The following is a 19,300-nucleotide window of genomic DNA, read 5'->3' as shown; positions in this document are numbered from 1 at the left end:
AAACCATTGGTAACACATTACGCCGTAATGGATTAAAATCCTGCAGTGCCCGCAAGGTCCCCCTGCTCAAGAAGGCACATGTACAGGCCCGTCTGAAGTTTGCAAATGAACATCTGGATGATTCTGAGAGTGATTGGGAGGAGGTGCTGTGGTCAGATGAGACTAAAATTGAGCTCTTTGGCATTAACTCAACTCGCCGTGTTTGGAGGAAGAGAAATGCTGCTTATGACCAAAAGAACACCGTCCCCACTGTCAAGCATGGAGGTGGAAACATTATGTTTTGGGGGTGTTTCTCTGCTAAGGGCACAGGACTACTTCACCGCATCAATGGGAGAATGGATGGAGCCATGTACCGTCAAATCCTGAGTGACAACCTCCTTCCCTCCACCAGGACATTAAAAATGGCTCGTGGCTGAGTCTTCCAGCACGACAATGACCCAAAACATACAGCCAAGGCAACAAGGTAGTGGCTCAAAAAGAAGCACATTAATGTCAAGGAGTGGCCTAGCCAGTCTCCAGACCTTAATCCCATCTAAAACTTATGGAGGGAGCTGAAGATCCGAGTTGCCAAGCGACAGCCTCGAAATCTTAATGATTTACAGATGATCTGCAAAGAGGAGTGGGCCAAAATTCCATCTAACATGTGTGCAAACCTCATCATCAACTACTAAAAACGTCTGACTGCTGTACTTGCCAACAAGGGTTTTGCCACCAAGTATTAAGTCTTGTTTGCCAAAGGGATCAAATACTTATTTCTCTGTGCACAATGCAAATAAATATATATAATTTTGACAATGTGATTTTCTGTTTTCTTTTTTATATAATCTATCTCTCACTGGTAAAATCAACCTAGCCTAAAAATTCTAGACTGTTCATGTCTTTGACAGTGGGCAAACTTACAAAATCAGCAATGGATCAAATACTTATTTCCTTCACTGTATAGAGTAACTTAATTCAATGAACAGGAGCTCTAAGAAAACATCTACAACTATCAAACAGGTGAGCATTAGCTCCCTTCTAGTTGGCAATGGAGTTCATAGACTAAGGATTATATTATGTTAAAAGCTATGTACATCTTTGAAAACGTTGTTTTTTTTAAATAAAAATGTGTATCAGTGTGTTTGGTGAAACTTTCTAATTACTTTTAATTAAAAATAATTTTTACTTTTTGAGATACAGCTGTTTTATATTCGTGTATACAGAGCAGCTGTATTGTGCGCTGAGAACTGAATCCGTCAGGTCAGCAGGGGACTGACGGTTCAGTGACAGCAGGTCCTGCGTGTCTCTGGCATGCAGGATCCACCTGTAATCTATCACATCTAAGTTATGAACTTAGATCTGGTCGGTAACAGCTCGACAGAGACACGCAGGACCCACTGACACTGAACCCGTCAGTCCCGCTGACCTGACAGATTCAGTTCTCACTGTTAGATACAGCTGATCCGTGTACAGAATACAAAGCAGCTGTATCTCAAAAAGTTAAAATAAAACTTTATGAAAGTAATTAGAAAGTTACACCAAACACACATTTTTTTTCAAAAAGACAAACAACACATTTTCGCAGGTGTACAAAACCTTTAAAGTGTAAAATAATAAGCAGCGATAAGTGATATTTTGGCCGGTTAACACGACCCTGCTGAAGAAGCGGACACATAGTGAAGGATGGCCTGGACTTATTCATTAATAAGTACAGCTTCCCCAATCCTTGCATACATCAATATGAGCACATAGTTTAAAGAGCCTCTGTCACCAGATTATAAGTGCCCCATCTCCTACCTAATCTGATAGGCGCTGTAATGTAGGTAAACAACAGTGGTTTTTATTTTGAAAAACAATAATTTTTTATCAAGTTATGAACAATTTTGTCAATTTTATAAATTCATGTCCATCTGTATTCACAGCACAGCGTGATCTTGCGAGATCACGCTGTGCTGTCACATACATCCACAGTAACTTTACCAAAATGTCTCGAGAGTAAATAGACATTGCCTCCAGCCAGGATGCGATGTCTATTCACACACCCGACACTTTGGTAAAGTTTCTGTGGGACTTACTCACGCAGCACAGCGTGATCTCACGAGATCAAAGAGGCTTTGTCACCAGTTTTATAAATGCCCTATCCCCTACCTAATCTGATAGGCACCGTAATGTAGATAACAACAGTGGTTTTTATTTTGAAAAACTGTAATTTTTGAGTAAGCTATGAACAATTTTAGATTTATGCTAATTAGTTTCAGGGACAGGGCTGGATACTGGACTGATTATCACAAGACAGGGGCCTTAGTAGGAAACACAATAGGTACAGGAGATCAATGGTCAGAGAATCAGGACTCCCTGTGCTGTGCCTATTTAAATGATAAGAATCTTGAAAATCAGTTAAACCAGGTGAAGGGTTTTTGCTTAGTTAAGAAGGTGACTCTACAACAGATATAGTCTCTGTTTGGACTCTTGGTCTTCTCATGCTGGGTTATAACAATGGGATGAGTGTTTTTCCAGCAATGGTCTATGGTCATTTAGTATGTGCAGCACCCAGAAGACTACCTTCCTCATTATTGGTCCCTTGAAGCTATAAATTGCAGTCTATAAACACTAGCTTTGATTCCAGACTCGTTCAGAAGGAGAGAACTAATAGCATTATGTTGACATCATTCCATCAGCAGTTATTTTAACTCAACTTCAGTATTTTTCCCTGATTCTTCTGCGCTACCAAGTTCCCGGTACTGACAATGGCGTGTTCTTCACCAAAGGCACTATAGACTGACAGTACACTTATTCCAGGGTGGCGGGGCTCTTTTAAAAGTTAACTTTATCAAAATATGTAACTCCCATTTTTTTGATTGTTATTTGATCAATTTAAAAACGTATAAACGTTAGTCTATTTAGGATCAATAAACCTCACATACAAACAATCCAGATACAATTTTGTCCAAAGCTATTTTTCATTTTTGTCCTAGTGACAATATAATAATGTTAAAATCACAAAAAAGGCCATACTAGCTGACAAGGGCAGGTTAAAAACCTATTCCCAGCAGCACGCAAACAAGCCGCAATGCTATATGGGGGACAATTTTTTAGTTTTGTTCTAGTGGCAATATAGTAATGTCACCTTGATTTCGTCTGTGCTAAAAACAGGTGTAGGTTTGTGGAGGAGGACCGGAAAAGATGCGTACCATACCTTAAGATCAATATTTGTGATATATTGCCTAATATTTCTAGTGTTATTTATAATAGGACAGCTAGCATATTTTTTTTATATTCCCTACAAAAAGTCTAGGTGTAGCCCTGGCATTAAAGTAGGTATATAATAATGTTTGTTTCCAGCCCATAGGAAGATCTATCCCTCTCCGGGTGCGTGAGAAATTAATTACTAGTCTAATAGTGAATTGTCTTTATTTTGGACACTAGCATGCATGAAAATCTTGTCATGTATCTGAACCAGAGACGTTTTCCAAAAAATAGTGGACAGGAGTTTTTTAACATTGATGTGAAAGTTTGTTAGTTTGTTATTATTAGTTTGTTCATTTGTGCTAGATGCTTCCTCAGTTTGCCTTTGTCTTTTTTTATATAAAAAAAATAGAAACTGGAAACCATTCAGAGTGACAAAAATGCAATAACATCAGAGACGTGGAAGGGGGCAAATGTTTTTTTGCACAGCTGTGAAATTCCCCATAGTCTGGCAGGGTTATTACCAGATTGCCTCCACTTGCATAGGAAACGATTCCAATACTAACATTTCCATGCCATGAACTGCAAGCTATTTAGTCACCCCATAATAATTTTTAAAGTGTTATATAAAAGGTAGGAAACATGCATTGGACAAGACAAAGATGCATTACGTACCCAAAAAAGGTCAAAATCACAAAACTACGAGGTTATTTTCAGCGACCAGGCATTGCTACATGGTATTGCAAAGAGGACAATTGTGTATTTACAGGAAGAGAACACTTCTGCACATCTGCACTATTCATAGATGACACAGTAACGTTACTAACTTCCTAAATCCATTGTTTTTATATGGAAACCTTACCTCCGCAGTCGATCATATTAACTTCATCCGGCTTTTCCAGTGGCCAGCAGTCATATTCCGTGTTGTCCAAGTCATGCCACCCTTGAGTTACTTTACAAATAAGGACCTAATTCGATACAAAAACGGCACTTTCATTTTAAAGCAAAAATTTATTTCAGTATTTTATAAATGTAGATAAAATCTATTTTGAAAATATATTAAGAATCCAATATTTGCAGATGTAGCAGACTATATTGCTCCCTTCGGAGTAATACATGATGACTTATGGCAACAATCAGGACACCAAGACCTAGGTAAGACGTAACAGTTTACATTAAATTAATCTATTTTCGTTATTTGTCAGCAAAATGCTAGTGTACTAAACCAATATTTTAAAAAAAGAAAGTACGGAAAATATTTAAAGCTTGAAAGTCTGATCAAAACATCCAACTGTGCAACTATATGTGACATCACCAGCACTTAATAAGCATAATAAAAACATGAAAAAAATAACTAAAAATATAATATAAATATAATAAGAAATCCTTCTCCGCAATTGATTGCCTTTTTTTGCTGTTGTGTGCCTGCATATGTGTATTTGAATGTAGGAGTGTATAAATCTTAGAATTTATATACAGCAGATAAAGCTTTTGTATAATATATGCACCTACCATTAAACTTCCAATGAGATGTAACAGAAAAAGAAATGATTTGAAGCCTTTCATAGCACTGCAGATTATTACATCCAAGTTCTAGGTATTTACTTAATGGTCTCAGGGGAGCTCTTTAGAAATGGTGCTGTGCCTGCTATACACAACCAGATGTGATGCTGTTCTTGCTGTTGCTGCTGTAATTTCTCCCTTAGGACTGACTATTGGATGGTAAGGAGGAGAAAGTTGGATGTGCTCAGCCGGAAAATCAATTTACTTTCAAGGAATCATTGCATTGTGTATATTATTCAACTTGACCTCCATCTAGTGGGCATATGTGTAAGTGCATGTACCCCTGCTAGTATTTATACAATCTCACATGGTACTGTATAGAATGAAATTGAACAGATAGCCTATTAAATAAAATAGCAAAGTCTTCTTCTTTACCTTTAGCCGTTTTGGTCTGTTTTTCTCGGTCATTTTGCATCCGTTCCTTTTCCGTTCCGGGCCGTGTTTCAGTTTTTAACGGGCGATTTTGACCCGTTTTGCATCTTTTTTTCCCCTGTCCGTTTTAAAAACGGATGAACTTCATTCGTCAATTTTTTGCTACACACTTTCCTCTGTAGATAATGCCACACAGCCCCCTGTAGATACTGCCACAACCCCCATGTAGATAATGCCACACACTACCCTCTGTAGATAATGCCACACAGCCCCCTGCAGATACTGCCACACTCCCCTGTAGATAATGCCACACAGCCCCCTGTAGATAATGCCACACACTGCCCTCTTTAGGTAATGCCATACAGACCCCTGTAGATACTGCCGCAGCCCCAAGTAGATACTGCCACACTGCCCACTGTAGATAATGCCACAGCCCTCTGTAGATAATGCCACACACTGCCCTCTGTAGAAAATGCCACTCAGCCCCCTGTGGATACTGCCACAGCCCCCCTGTAGATAATGCCACACAGCCCCCTGTAGGAAGTGCCACACAGCCCCCCTGTAGGTAGTGTCACACAGCCCCCTTGTATATAGCACCCCCGTAGATGGCCACTGTAGGACAGTGGACAGTGAAGTCAGGGACTTCTCCTGGGGCGGAATCCCCTACCACAGCTTCGGCAATGCTGTGACCGGGGATTAGGAATTCTGCTCCTACAGGGAGCAAAAACATCTCCTCATCCTCCTCCTCCTCATATACACTGTGAGGAGGTGAAGAGAGAGAGAGCGAGCGTCAGAAAGAACGGCTGTCACTCAGATCACATCCAAGTGGCAGCTGTGCTTTACATGGCCCAATAGATTTCTATGGTAGCCGTGCGGCGGGAAGAACGGCCATAGGGCATGTTCCATTTATTGACGGCCAGTTTACTAGCCATCATCCATCTATATATCCTCCATCACCCTATTATACAACCACATCATCCCTGAATATACCAGCCATTATTCCTGTATATAACCCCCATCATCCCTGTATATACCAGTCATCATCCCTGTATATAACCCCCATTATCCCTGTATATACCAGTCTGGCTAGTATATACAGGGATGATGGGGGTTATATACAGGGATGATGGCTGGTATATACAGGGATGATGGTTGTTATAAACAGGGATGATGGGTAGTCCAGCCATCATCCCTGCATTAACCCCCATCATCCCTATATATACAAGCCATCATCCGTGTATATACCAACCATCATCCCTGTTTATAACCCCCATCTTACCTGTATATACCAGTCATCATCCCTGTATGTAACCGCCATCACCCCTGTATATACCAGCCATCATCCCTGTTTATTACCCCCATCTTACCTGTATATACTAGCCAGGCTATAGGAAAGCGCAGCAGACTACGCTTCCTTGTACAGTTAAATAAAAGGTATACTGATGTACACCTACCCTGCAGATGTCAAAAGGACACTTTTTTTGGAATCTATACGGCCCCATGGATAAGTTTGGTGTATGCACTGGGAACTTTCCAAGTTTATACACTGAACTTGCACTGCAAACACAGTGCGACCCCAGCATTATTCTGGAAATTCACCAGAAATAACAGTGACGCTTTAAGATTGCCCTCTAGTGGTCAAATACCTGGATGCATGAAGTGACACAACCCTCTTCCAGTACTGCAAAGTCTGCATTAGTATTTCAGTTGCTACTAATATCACGAAGAGTTTCTTTACTAATCTATATAAATGTAGATCAAATAAATAAATAAATAACAATGAACATAATCAAAGTATTTAACATGTAGGCTATGTGAATCCCTAATACAGTGATTCCCAACCAGGTACCGCAGCGACCTGGGGTGCCATGAGAACCGTCTAGGGGTGCCGCGACACTCCGCTCATCCACTGCTATAAAAAATAAATGATTTGGCTTTTAGCAGACGTGATGTAATGACAAGGTAGGGAGACAGACAGGTGAGCCCTAATCTACCCGCCACTCAGTCCCTGCCTACTTGCAACGACCCGTACTAAGCGACGGGGTACAACTGGGCGACGGTCCCTACGCTCAGTAAGTGCAAGACAGACAAAACAGACAGGGGTACACAGAAGCTAGGGAAACGGGGCAGCTGCTCACGGAGACACCGTGAGCAACAAGAGTGGTAAACGAGCCGAGTCAAACCAGGAGTGAGCGAGGTACAAAACGCTGAGCAGGAGAGTGGTCAGAAAGCCAAGGTCAATAACAAGCAGAGGATCAGTAGTACAAGCAGCAGCAGCAAGTCAGGAAACAAGCATAGAAGAATCACAGGCAAAGAAGGAACAGGAAAGGCAGGTATAAATAGACAGTGGGCGGGAACTAGCTCCGTCTGGCCAGGCTGTGATAGGCTCTCCCACTCCTAAGCCTGCCATCCTGAGTGGTGGAAGATGGAGTCAGTCTCACAGACAAAGGTGCAGGTGCAGGAGACTGATTGCCCACGGGCGTCGACACAGAACCTGTGTCTGGCAAATCCTTTACAGTACCCCCCCCTTTTATGAGGGGCCACCGGACCCTTTCTAGGTGGACCTGGTTTATTGGGGAAACGAAGGTGGAACCTCCTGAGCAATACCCCAGCGTGAACATCCCGGGCGGGTACCCAAGTCCTCTCCTCAGGCCCGTATCCTCTCCAATGGACCAGGTACTGGAGGGAGCCTTGGACCATACTGCTGTCCACAATCTTGGCCACCTCGAATTCTACCCCCTCAGGGGTGAGAACAGGGACCGGAGGTTTCCTCGAGGGAGGCAAGGACGGGGAGCAGCGTTTAAGGAGGGAGGCATGAAAGACGTCGTGCACTCGAAAAGACAGGGGCAACTCCAGTCGGATGGAGACAGGGTTAAGGACTTCAATGACCTTGTACGGCCCTATAAACCGGGGAGCAAATTTCTTAGACGGGACTTTAAGGCGCAAATTTTTAGAAGATAGCCACACCAGATCCCCGACCACAAACAAGGGGTTAGCAGAACGTCTTCTATCTGCCTGAGTCTTTTGTATGCTCTGGGACGCCTCTAGGTTCTTCTGAACCTGGGCCCAGACTGTGCACAGTTCCTGATGAACGACATCTACCTCGGGATTGTTGGAACTACAGGTGAAACGGAGGAGAACCGTGGATTAAACCCAAAATTACAGAAAAAGGGGGAGACCCCTGAAGAGTTACTGACCCGGTTATTAAGGGATAATTCGGCGAGGGGAATGAATGAGACCCAATCATGTTGACAGTCAGAGATAAAACACCTTAAATATTGTTCTAGGGACTGATTAGTCCTCTCCGTTTGGCCATTAGTTTCAGGATGGAAAGCCGAGCAGAAGGACAGATCAATCTCCAACTTTTTACAGAAGGCTCTCCAAAACAATGAAACAAATTGTACCCCTCTGTCAGAAACAATATTGACAGGAACCCCATGGAGACGCAGGATGTGTTTGATAAACAAGGTAGCTAACGTCTTAGCATTGGGTAGTTTCTTGAGGGGCACAAAGGGGCACATCTTACTGAAGCGGTCTACTACAACCCACACCACCGACTTGCCTTGAGATGGAGGCAAATCGGTGATAAAATCCATGAAGATATGGGTCCAAGGTCTCTGGGGAATGGGCAAAGAACATAGTAAGCCCGCTGGTCGGGACCTGGGAGTCTTGGACCTAGCACAAACCTCACAAGCGGCGACGTAGGCCTTAACGTCTTTAAGCAACCCAGGCCACCAGTAGTTTCTGGCAATGAGCTGCTTGGTACCCAGGATGCCTGGATGGCCAGATAGTGCAGAGCCATGATTTTCCCTAAGTACCCTTAGCCGGAGTTGCAGGCGAACAAACAGCTTGTTCTCAGGAAGGTTCCCGGGAGCTGAACCTTGATCAGCCGCAATTTTGGAGACTAAATCAGAATCAATAGAGGAAATGATTATACCTGGAGGCAAAACACAAGCAGAATCCTCCTCCGAAGGAGGGCTGGCATTGAAGCTACGCGACAGTGCGTCAGCCTTAATATTTGTAGACCCAGCCCTATAGGTGACCAAAAAGTTGAATCTAGTAAAAAATAACGCCCATCGAGCTTGTCTCGGGTTTAGCCTCCGGGCAGATTCTAAGAAAACCAGATTCTTGTGGTCGGTAAGGACCGTTACCTGGTGCCTAGCCCCCTCCAGGAAGTGGCGCCACTCTTCAAATGCCCATTTAATGGCTAAGAGTTTGCGGTTGCCAATATCATACTTACTCTCAGTGGGCGAAAACTTCCTGGAGAAGTAGGCATAGGGACGGAGATGGGTGAGGGACCTGGTACCCTGGGACAAGACAGCACCCACTCCCACCTCGTAGGCGTCAACCTCCACGATGAATGGCTCCATTTGGTTGGGCTGAACCAGCACTGGGGCCGAGATAAAGCACTTCTTAAGGACCTCAAAAGCTTGGACAGCCTCAGGAGGCCAGTGGAGGAGATCAGCACCTTTGCGAGTGAGATCCGTAAGAGGCTTAGCGATGACCGAGAAGTTAGCAATAAATCTCCTGTAATAATTAGCGAATCCCAGGAAGCACTGTAACGCCTTCAGGGAGGCAGGTTGGAGCCATTCCGCCACAGCCTGGACCTTGGCGGGGTCCATGCGGAATTCATGAGCAGTGACAATTTGACCCAAAAATTGTATCTCTTGCACCCCAAACACACATTTTTCGGTCTTAGCAAACAGTTTGTTTTCCCGAAGGACCTGGAGCACCATCCTGACATGCTCAATGTGGGAGGACCAGTCCTTGGAAAACACAAGTATGTCATCAAGGTACACTACAAGAAATACCCCCAGATAGTCTCTTAAAATCTCATTTATGAAATTCTGGAAGACCGCGGGAGCATTACACAACCCAAAGGGCATGACGAGGTATTCGAAATGACCTTCGGGCGTGTTAAACGCAGTCTTACACTCATCCCCCTGTTTGATGCGGATAAGGTTATAAGCCCCCCGTAGATCAAACTTAGAGAACCATTGGGCCCCCTGAACCTGATTGAAGAGATCAGGAATCAAAGGAAGGGGGTACTTACAAGGTCCTTACAGTGACCTTATTCAAGTTTCGGTAGTCGATGCACGGCTTAAGACCACCATCCTTCTTCCCTACGAAGAAGAAGCCAGCACCTACTGGAGAAGTAGAGGGGCGAATGTAACCCTTGGCCAGACATTCCTGGATATACTCTCTCATGGCTTCACGTTCGGGACAAGAGAGATTAAATATCCTACCCTTAGGGAGCTTAGCTCCTGGTACCAAATCGATTGCGCAATCGTATTCTCTATGAGGAGGTAACACTTCGGAGGCCTCTTTAGAGAAAACATCAGCGAAGTCCTGAACAAACTCAGGTAGAGTGTTCACCTCCTCAGGGAGAGAAATAGAATTAACAGAAAAACATGACGTCATGCATTCATTACCCCATTTGGTAAGATCCCCAGTATTCCAGTTAAACGTGGAACTATGCAACTGCAACCAGGCAAGGCCTAAAACCAAATCGGATGATAATCCCTGCATCACCAGTACAGAGCACTGCTCCAAATGCATGGAGCCAACAAGGAGTTCAAAAACAGGGGTATGCTGTGTAAAATAACCATTAGCAAGAGGAGTGGAGTCGATACCCACTACCGGGACAGGTTTAGGCAAATCAATCAATGGCATAGCTAGAGACATAGCAAATTTCACAGACATAATATTAGCAGAAGACCCTGAATCCACGAAGGCACTGCCGGTAGCAGACCTACCACCAAAAGAGACCTGAAAGGGAAGCAAGATTTTATTAGGTTTCATCTTTACGGGAAATACCTGTGCGCCCAAGTGACCTCCCCGATGATCACTTAGGCGCGGAAGTTCTTCCGGCTGCTTATTCTTATGCCCAGGACGGTTGTTCACTTGATGCTTGTCATCCCCACAGTAGAAGCAGAGACCAATCTTCCTGCGGAACTCTCTACGTTGTTGGGGGGACACGGAGGCCCCGAGTTGCATAGGTTCATCCGAGTTTTCCGTGGAAGAAATGAAGCAACGGAACCTCGGGAGCCATCATGGGGGAGTCAGAGAAGAAGGCACAAAAACGTTCAAGTCGTCGTTCCCTGAGACGTCGGTCAAGTCGTACCGCTAAAGCCATAACCTGATCTAGGGAGTCAGCAGAGGGATAGCTAACTAGCAGGTCTCTCAGGGCGTTCGACAGACCCAATCTAAACTGGCACCTCAAGGCAGGGTCATTCCACCGAGAAGCTACACACCACTTCCTAAAGTCAGAACAATACTCCTCTACAGGTCTCTTACCCTGACGTAAGGTCACCAGCTGACTCTCGGCAAAGGCAGTCTTGTCACTCTCGTCATAAATGAGCCCGAGAGCAGAAAAGAAAAGATCCACGGAGGAAAGTTCAGGGGCATCAGGAGCAAAGGAGAAGGCCCATTCTTGGGGCCTGTCCTGGAGCCGGGACATAATTATACCCACCCGCTGGCTCTCAGAACATGAGGAGTGGGGCTTTAAGCGAAAATAGAGTCTACAACTCTCCCGAAAGGAGAAAAAAGTCTTCCGGTCCCCTGAGAACCGGTCAGGCAACTTGAGGTGGGGTTCAAGAGGTGAGGTGGGGGGCACTACCAGGGAAGCATCACGCAGATTGTCCCTCTGAGCCAGGGCCTGGACCTGTAGGGAGAGGCCCTGCATCTGCTGAGCCAGGGTCTCAAGGGGGTCCATAGATGTGTCAGGGACCAGGGTAGAAAAGGTATATGGGCCTGTGATTATGTAATGACAAGGTAGGGAGACAGACAGGTGGTCCCTAATCTACCCGCCACTCAGTCCCTGCCTACTTGCAACGACCCGTCCTAAGCGACGGGGCACAACTGGGCGACGGTCCCTACGCTCAGTAAGTGCAAGACAGACAAAACAGACAGGGGTACACAGAAGCTAGGGAAACGGGGCAGCTGCCCACGGAGACACCGTGAGCAACAAGAGTGGTGAACGAGCCGAGTCAAACCAGGAGTGAGCGAGGTACAAAACGCTGAGCAGGAGAGTGGTCAGAAAGCCAAGGTCAATAACAAGCAGAGGATCAGTAGTACAAGCAGCAGCAGCAAGCCAGGAAACAAGCATAGAAGAATCACAGGCAAAGGAGGAACAGGAAAGGCAGGTATAAATAGAAAGTGGGCGGGAACTAGCTCCGTCTGGCCAGGCTGTGATAGGCTCTCCCACTCCTAAGCCTACCATCCTGAGTGGTGGAAGATGGAGTCAGTCTCACAGACATAGGAGCAGGTGCAGACTGATTGCCCATGGGCGTCGACACAGAACCTGTGTCTGGCAAATCCTTTACACGTGACGCATACCTCCCAACCATCCCGGATTCAGCGGGACAGTCCCGGATTCAGGGCGGTGTCCCGCTGTCTCAAGCGGCCGGGTGTATGTCCTGCTGTCAACTGTAACTGCATCCTCAGGACGCAGATATAGTTGAACCCAATTCTGAAGCAGGGAACCATCATCTCCCTGCATTAGAATTAATTCATAGCGGAGAAGCAGAGGGAGCTCCTCCGCTCGCCGTGGACTCCCCGGGCACAGCGCTGCTTTCAATGTCCATATATGGACATTGACGTCAGGTGCTCCTCCTGGAGTGGAATCCCCAGCCAGTGTCGGCAATGGGGATTCTGATTAAGGAGTAGCCACTGACGTGACAGTCCATATATGTACAGTGACATCAGGTCTTCCCTCTAGGAGTGGAATCCCCGGCCTATGCTCTAGCTGGGGATTCTGCTCCTAGAGGGAGTCCCAATGGCACTATCTTCAGGGAGGGGGTGGTGCTATTTTTAAGGGGGTGTGGCACTATCTACATGGACACTGTGGCACTATATAGGGGCACTATCTACAGGGGACACTGTGGCGCTATGTACATGGGCACTATCTACATGGGCACTGTGGCACTATATAGGGGCACTATCTACAAGGGACACTGTGGCACTATGTACATGGGCACTATCTACATGGGCACTGTGTCACTATCTACAAGGGCACTAGCACTAGGGGCAGCTAAGGGGGCATCTGTAAGGGCATTATACTGCATGGGAGAATCTGTGTGGGCATTATACTGTATGGGGGCATCTGTATGGGCATTATACTGTATGAGAGCATCTGTGTGGGCATTATACTGTATGGGCGCATCTATGGGGCAGTATACTGTATGGTGGCATCTATGGGGGCATTATAGTGTATGGTGGCAGCTAGAGGGCATTATTCTGTGTGGGGGCAGCTATTTGGTATTATACTGTGTGGGAGGCACTATGGGAGCATTAAACTGTGTTGGCTGATGGTGATTTTACTATGAGTGGGGACTAATTGACATTTTACTGTGAGTGGGGGGCTGATGGCCATTATACTGTGAGTAAGAGGCTGATGGTCATTATACTGTGAGTAGGGGGCTGATGGTTTTTTATTGTGAGTAGGGGGCTGATGGTCATTATACTGTGAGTAAGGGGCTGATGGTCATTTTACTGTGAGTGGCGGGGGCTGATGGTCATTTTACTGTGAGTGGGGGGCGGCTGATGGTCATTTTACTGTGAGTGGGGGGCTGATGGTCATTTTACTGTGAGTGGGGGGCTGATCGTCATTTTACTGTGAGTGGGGGGCTGATGGTCATTTTACTGTGAGTGGGGGGCTGATGGTCTTCGAACAGTTTCCCCCTCTGACCTCCCATTGAAATCAATAGGAGGCAGAAAAAAACTGCGCCGCTCGTTTGGAGTGCTTTTTTGACTGCGGTTTTTGCATTAGCTTCAAAGGCTTAAAAAAAACGTGGGCAAAAAAAACACTACAAAAAAAAGCGGGGAAAAAAAAAGCTGCTGTCATTTCAATATCTGCCTCAAAATTCCCGAAGGAATTTTGAGGCTGAATTTTTCTGCCTTACAAAAAAGGCCTTGTGAATATACCCTAAGAGTGTAGTGCTTGTTTTAGCTGTTTTTGGTCTTCTTGTAAACAATTTTTTGTAGGGGTGCCCTGAAGAACTTTTTTTTTTTTCCAGTGGTGCCTCGAGCCTGAAAAAGGTTGGGAAACTTTCCCCTAATATATACTGTACTTGTTATGGTAAGCCTGTGTACACTTCCTGGTTGACAAAAGTCTTAGCACCTATATTCTGTGCTTTACAAAGCAGCTTGCCCCTTTAAGGTGACTGATCTGACATGCATTTACTGCTCACTACTAGAAGTATACTAACAATAAGTTGTCATACTTATAATCAGTAATTATTGGTTAGATACTATAAGGCCCCATGCACACGGCCGTGCCTGTAATTGCGGGCACGGTCGGCTGCCGACTGCCGCCCGCATTTTCGGTCCGTGCTCCCATACAAAGTATGGGAGCACGACCCATAAAATGCAAAAGAACGGACATTTCCATAATTTTCTGAACATTTCTACGGCACGGACACCCAATCCGTAGCGATACGGAAAGGTGTCCACGGCCAATAGAACTGAATGGGCCCGTAATTGTGGACCGTATTACGGTCAGCAATTATGGAGCATTTTTACGGTTGTGTGCATGGGGCCGAAGTCTGTATATGCTTCTTACAGCATGATCAGTGTGTGAAGACCATGTAAACATAAATAAGATTTCCATGTGCATTGTAGCCTCTGACTCAGTGTAGCCTCTGACTAACAGACATTATCACACATGGGCCCTGTATCTAATACTACCATTGTAATGTCAGGATAGGGAGACAGCCAGGTGAGCCCTAATCTACCCGCCACTCAGTCCCTGCCTACTTGCACAGCCCGTCCTAGGCGACAGCGTACAACTGGGCGACGGTCCCTACGCTTAATATGTGCACGACAGACAAACAAGACAAGGGAACACAAAAGCAAAGTTATGTGGGGCAGTTGCCCACGGCAACACCGTGAGCAACAGAGTAATGGACGAGCCGAGTCAAACCAGGAGTGTATGTGGTAACAAATGCAGAGCAGGAGAATTGTCAGTCAAGCCAGGGTCAATATGAAGCAGAGGTCAATAGTAACAGCAGGAACAGCAGAGCCAGGAAACAGGAGAATCACAGGCAAAGGACAGGCAGCAAATGAAGGTATAAGTGGACCAAGGGCGGGAGCTAGAACCGTCTGGCAAGGCTGCGATAGGCTCTCCCACTCCTCAGCCTACCAGCCTGAGTGGTAGCAGATCGAGTCACTCTAGCAGACCTAGGAACAGATGCAGGCTGATTAACCATGGGCGTCGACACAGAAGCTGTGTCAGGCAAATCCTTCACAACCATGTGGTAGGCTTAGATACAGGGCCCAGCAGACAGGATCACACATGGGCACTGTATCTAAAACGACCACATGTGTTACTAATGAGTGTTTTTTTGTGTTTGTGCTTTTTTACAGGTTCGGTTGTTGGACTACTTCAGATTAGTTATGGTTATGGTTAATGAGGTTGTGTGTATTTTTATTTCAATAAAATATTTTTCTATGTCTTAGAAATAAAGTTGAAAAAAAATACAACCGCCTTAGTAATGGCCGCTGGCTGATTGACAGCGTCCATTACTGAGGCGGGGCTTAGTGTTAGCTGGTGAAAAGGCTAACACTAATCCCCATTATTACCCCGATACTCACTGCCACCAAGGGTGCCAGGAAAAGCCGGGTATGATCCAGTACCTGACCATCTGTAGTAATGGTCAGGCATTGGGGCGGCCAAAGGCTGGTATTATTAGACTGGGAAAGCCCAAAAACCGTTGGTTCCCATCCTGCTGATACTAGCCTGCTGCTGCTATGTTGTATCTTGCTGGCTATGAAAAATGGGGGTGACCCCACTTCATTTAAAAAAAATAAAGTATAAACGATGTGGCCGGCTCTATCGGCACCCCTGGTGGCAGTGGGTATCGGGGTAATAATGGGGGGTTAGTGTTAGCCTTTTCACAGGCTAACATTAAGCCCCACCTTAGTAATGGACGCTGTCAGCAGCCAGCGGCCATTACTAAGGTGGTACGTATGAAGTTTAAAAGAATACAAGGACATAGAAAAAATATTTTATTGAAATAAAAACCCCCACACAACCCTCATTAACCATTTTATTGAGAATAAAAAACCGCCTTCATTGAAGTAGTCCATCGAATCTGAAGTAATCCAACAACCGAACCTGTAAAAAAAACACAAACACACAAAAAAAATTAGTAGCACATAAAAAGCAAACCAATTATTATTCTTACCTTTCCTGGGTCCAGCGCTGGAGCCGCAATGTCAGCGAGCTGGGCCCTATATCTAATCCTATCATGTGTGATACTGTCTGCTGAGCCACTGTATCTAATCCTATCATGTGTGATACGGTCTGCTGAGCCACTGTATCTAATCCAATCATGTGTGATACTATCTGCTGAGCCCTTGTATCTAAGCCTATGATATGTGATCACGTTTGCTGAGACAATGCATCCAATTCTATCCAGCGGTGCAGCTATAGGGGCCTTAGTCTTATAGATATGCTATCTTAGATATGTATGTAAAAATTATTTTTTTATTTTTCGGATGGGGAGGCGTAACATATCTCTCGGGGCTTGTGCCCCTGATCTTTTAAGACCCTAGAAACGCCCCTGCTCTGACTGTCCACTGTGGAAAATACTTGTAGCCTTAAAAAGTAAAGACCTGCCATTAATATTATTAATCAACACACGTGAACGGCACACAGAGAGTTCCTACAGGTCTGTATTATGAACCCAAAGGCAAGTCGTGTGCCAGCTTGTGGTGCCTCCCTAGGGCACCACGTCCTCCCTTAGGCTGGGTTCACACGACCTATTTTCAGGCGTAAACGAGGCGTATTATGCCTCGTTTTACGTCTGAAAATAAGGCTACAATACGTCGGCAAACATCTGCCCATTCATTTGAATGGGTTTGCCGACGTACTGTGCAGACAACCTGTCATTTACGCGTCGTCATTTGACAGCTGTCAAACGACGACGCGTAAAAATACAGCCTCATCAAAAGAAGTGCAGGACACTTCTTTCAGACGTAATTTGAGCCGTTCTTCATTGAACGCAATGAAGCACAGCTCAAAATTTACGGCTGTCAGAGAAGCCTCGCAAAATGCGAGGAGAAGCAATTACGTCTGAAACGAGGCAGCTGGGCGGAGTTTGGCTGCTGAAGGAAATGGCCGCTTGATCTCGGGGCTCCTGCCACATCATACATATACAGCGGCACACAGCGTAGCTAAGTACTTTTAAGTACTTCACCACAGCATATTACCTGCAGGATACCTCGGGGCACTTGGGTGCGTGCGGTGAGCAGAACGGGACCCGCGGCTGGAAGAAACAGCCTCTTGGAGCGGCGGCCGGACTGAGGGAGCGTTGGGCCGGAGCTGCCACGTGGTGAGGAGGACGGCAGTGTGAGGACATCGCTGAACGCCGCTGAGACACAGATCACGGAGCAGGATAACTCCGGTAACGGGGCTGGTGTGCCTGGGGTGTAAGGAGGATCAGGGAGCAGGAAGAGAAGGTGTGTGAGAGCTGGGACCGGAGTGAGAGCTGGACCTGGGCTGACCACAAGGAGAGCAGTGTGAGGTACTTATCGTCAGCCATCGGTGGCTGGATCTCTACATAGCTGGATATCTCCCCCTGTAGAGGCTTTAACACGTCCTTGGCCTCATAAAGTCTGGCATATTGACTGTGTTGTTGGAGGTCACATATTCAGGCCTGGGTAGGCCAGAGAAGCCACGGCCTAAAGTTGTGCAATGACACAGGAGGTGTATGCCCTGCTCTTCACATTTAAAGTTGGAAATTATTTTGCTGCTGGGCTGGTGTCTGGAGACTATCCTCATACAGAGGCCTCTCTGGAATAGGGAGTCTGTCTACTCTAGTGTATAACACTGCTAAGTGGCCTGTATTCCTTTGCATACTTACCCGCTGGTGTCTGGTACTTGTAGTTCTTATCATCATGACAAAAAGAAAAAGCAAAGCAGCTCCTAGAAAACTCACAGAATATTTTGGAAACCCTGCAGAAGAATTGGCTTCACCGGCTCCTCTATTACAACCGCATGTACGCACTACCTCACCTCGGGGTTCTCCCCTGAGGGCAGAGGTCCTTACAGAAGATAGAGTCTCTTCGTGGGATTCGGAGCAAACTGGGACTGGGTGCTTGAGAAGGTCCTCATCTTCTCCTACAGCTTCGCCTACACATGCAGGCCCAGATCAGAGGGAATGTTTGCAAGCGGATAATCTGCCTGTCTCTCCAGTTGTGATGGCTGCTCAATGTGATCTTCAGCAGTTCCCTTTCTCTACTGACCCGCTTACAGTGGACACCCTGAAAAATATGCTTGTTATGCTCCAGAATGGCATTAATCAAAGCATCTCTTCTTTGGTCCGGAAGCTTCAATCTAATGTAAATGCCTTGGGGGATCGCACTGATCATCTTGAGCGCAAAATGAAAGATGTCACTACAGCGCACAATGAATTAGTGGATGCGCACACGGCACTAGAAGAAGAGGTTAAATGGCTCAAAACCAAGGCTACAGATGCTGAGGATAGGTCCAGACGGAATAATATCAAAATAAGAGGTATTTCAGAAGATGTGGCTCCATCAGATATCCAAGCATTCCTCAAACGTCTCTTTCTCACTGTCGTACCCTCCCTTTCGGAACTGGATCTTACTATAGATCGGGCTCATAGGGTGCCCAAATCTAAAGCCGCTCCTGAAAAGGCGCCGAGAGATACGCTGGCCAGGATTCACTTCTACCATGTCAAGGAATTCATAATGTTCCAATCCAGGAAGCTTAAGGTGCTGCCGGCGCAGTATTCTTCTATCTCCCTGTTTCCGGATCTCTCCGCAGCTACTCTGCAGGCACGCAGAGAATTTTTCCCGGTGACGAAGCTGTTAAGGGATCACAACATCAAGTATAAATGGGGATTTCCAATCAAGTTTCTGATTAACCGCAATGGTACCTCGATTACAGTGTCTTCGGTGGAAGAAGAATTGCGGTGGCTGCAGAAGTGGGATATTGGCTCAGCTGGTTCTGTGGGACTGGCGGACAAATGCAGATCTCCGTCGCACGTTACTAAGGAGTGGGACACTGTGAGATCTAAAAATAACTGAACTGTTTACTTCCCTGTAAGCTCTTCTCTTTAGGACCCGAGTATCTAATCTAATATGCCATGCTAAAGTGGTTATACGCTAATATGGTATTATATTCTTATTGAGTATTGTATGATGTATTCTCTCCCCCAGGAAATTCGGTGCT

At 45.7% G+C, this 19,300-nt stretch overlaps 1 protein-coding gene across 1 annotated transcript in view; it reads right to left on the bottom strand.

Annotated features, from left to right (window-relative positions):
- LOC142749969 (atrial natriuretic peptide receptor 1-like) overlaps positions 1 to 17,999 on the bottom strand; it is a 140,538-nt gene extending 122,539 nt beyond the window's left edge. Inside the window, exons 1-2 of the mRNA XM_075858656.1 lie at positions 17,967 to 17,999; positions 4,028 to 4,133 (exon numbers count right to left, since the gene is read on the bottom strand). Coding sequence (XP_075714771.1) covers positions 4,028 to 4,133; positions 17,967 to 17,999 — 139 coding nt within the window. The remainder of the gene's footprint in view (positions 1 to 4,027; positions 4,134 to 17,966) is intronic.
- Positions 18,000 to 19,300: the final 1,301 nt, after the last annotated feature.

This window comes from Rhinoderma darwinii, chromosome 1 (genome assembly GCF_050947455.1).
Source record: "Rhinoderma darwinii isolate aRhiDar2 chromosome 1, aRhiDar2.hap1, whole genome shotgun sequence".
Classification (NCBI taxonomy): Eukaryota; Metazoa; Chordata; class Amphibia; order Anura; family Rhinodermatidae; genus Rhinoderma; species Rhinoderma darwinii.
This window is presented reverse-complemented; position numbering and strand designations above follow the sequence as displayed.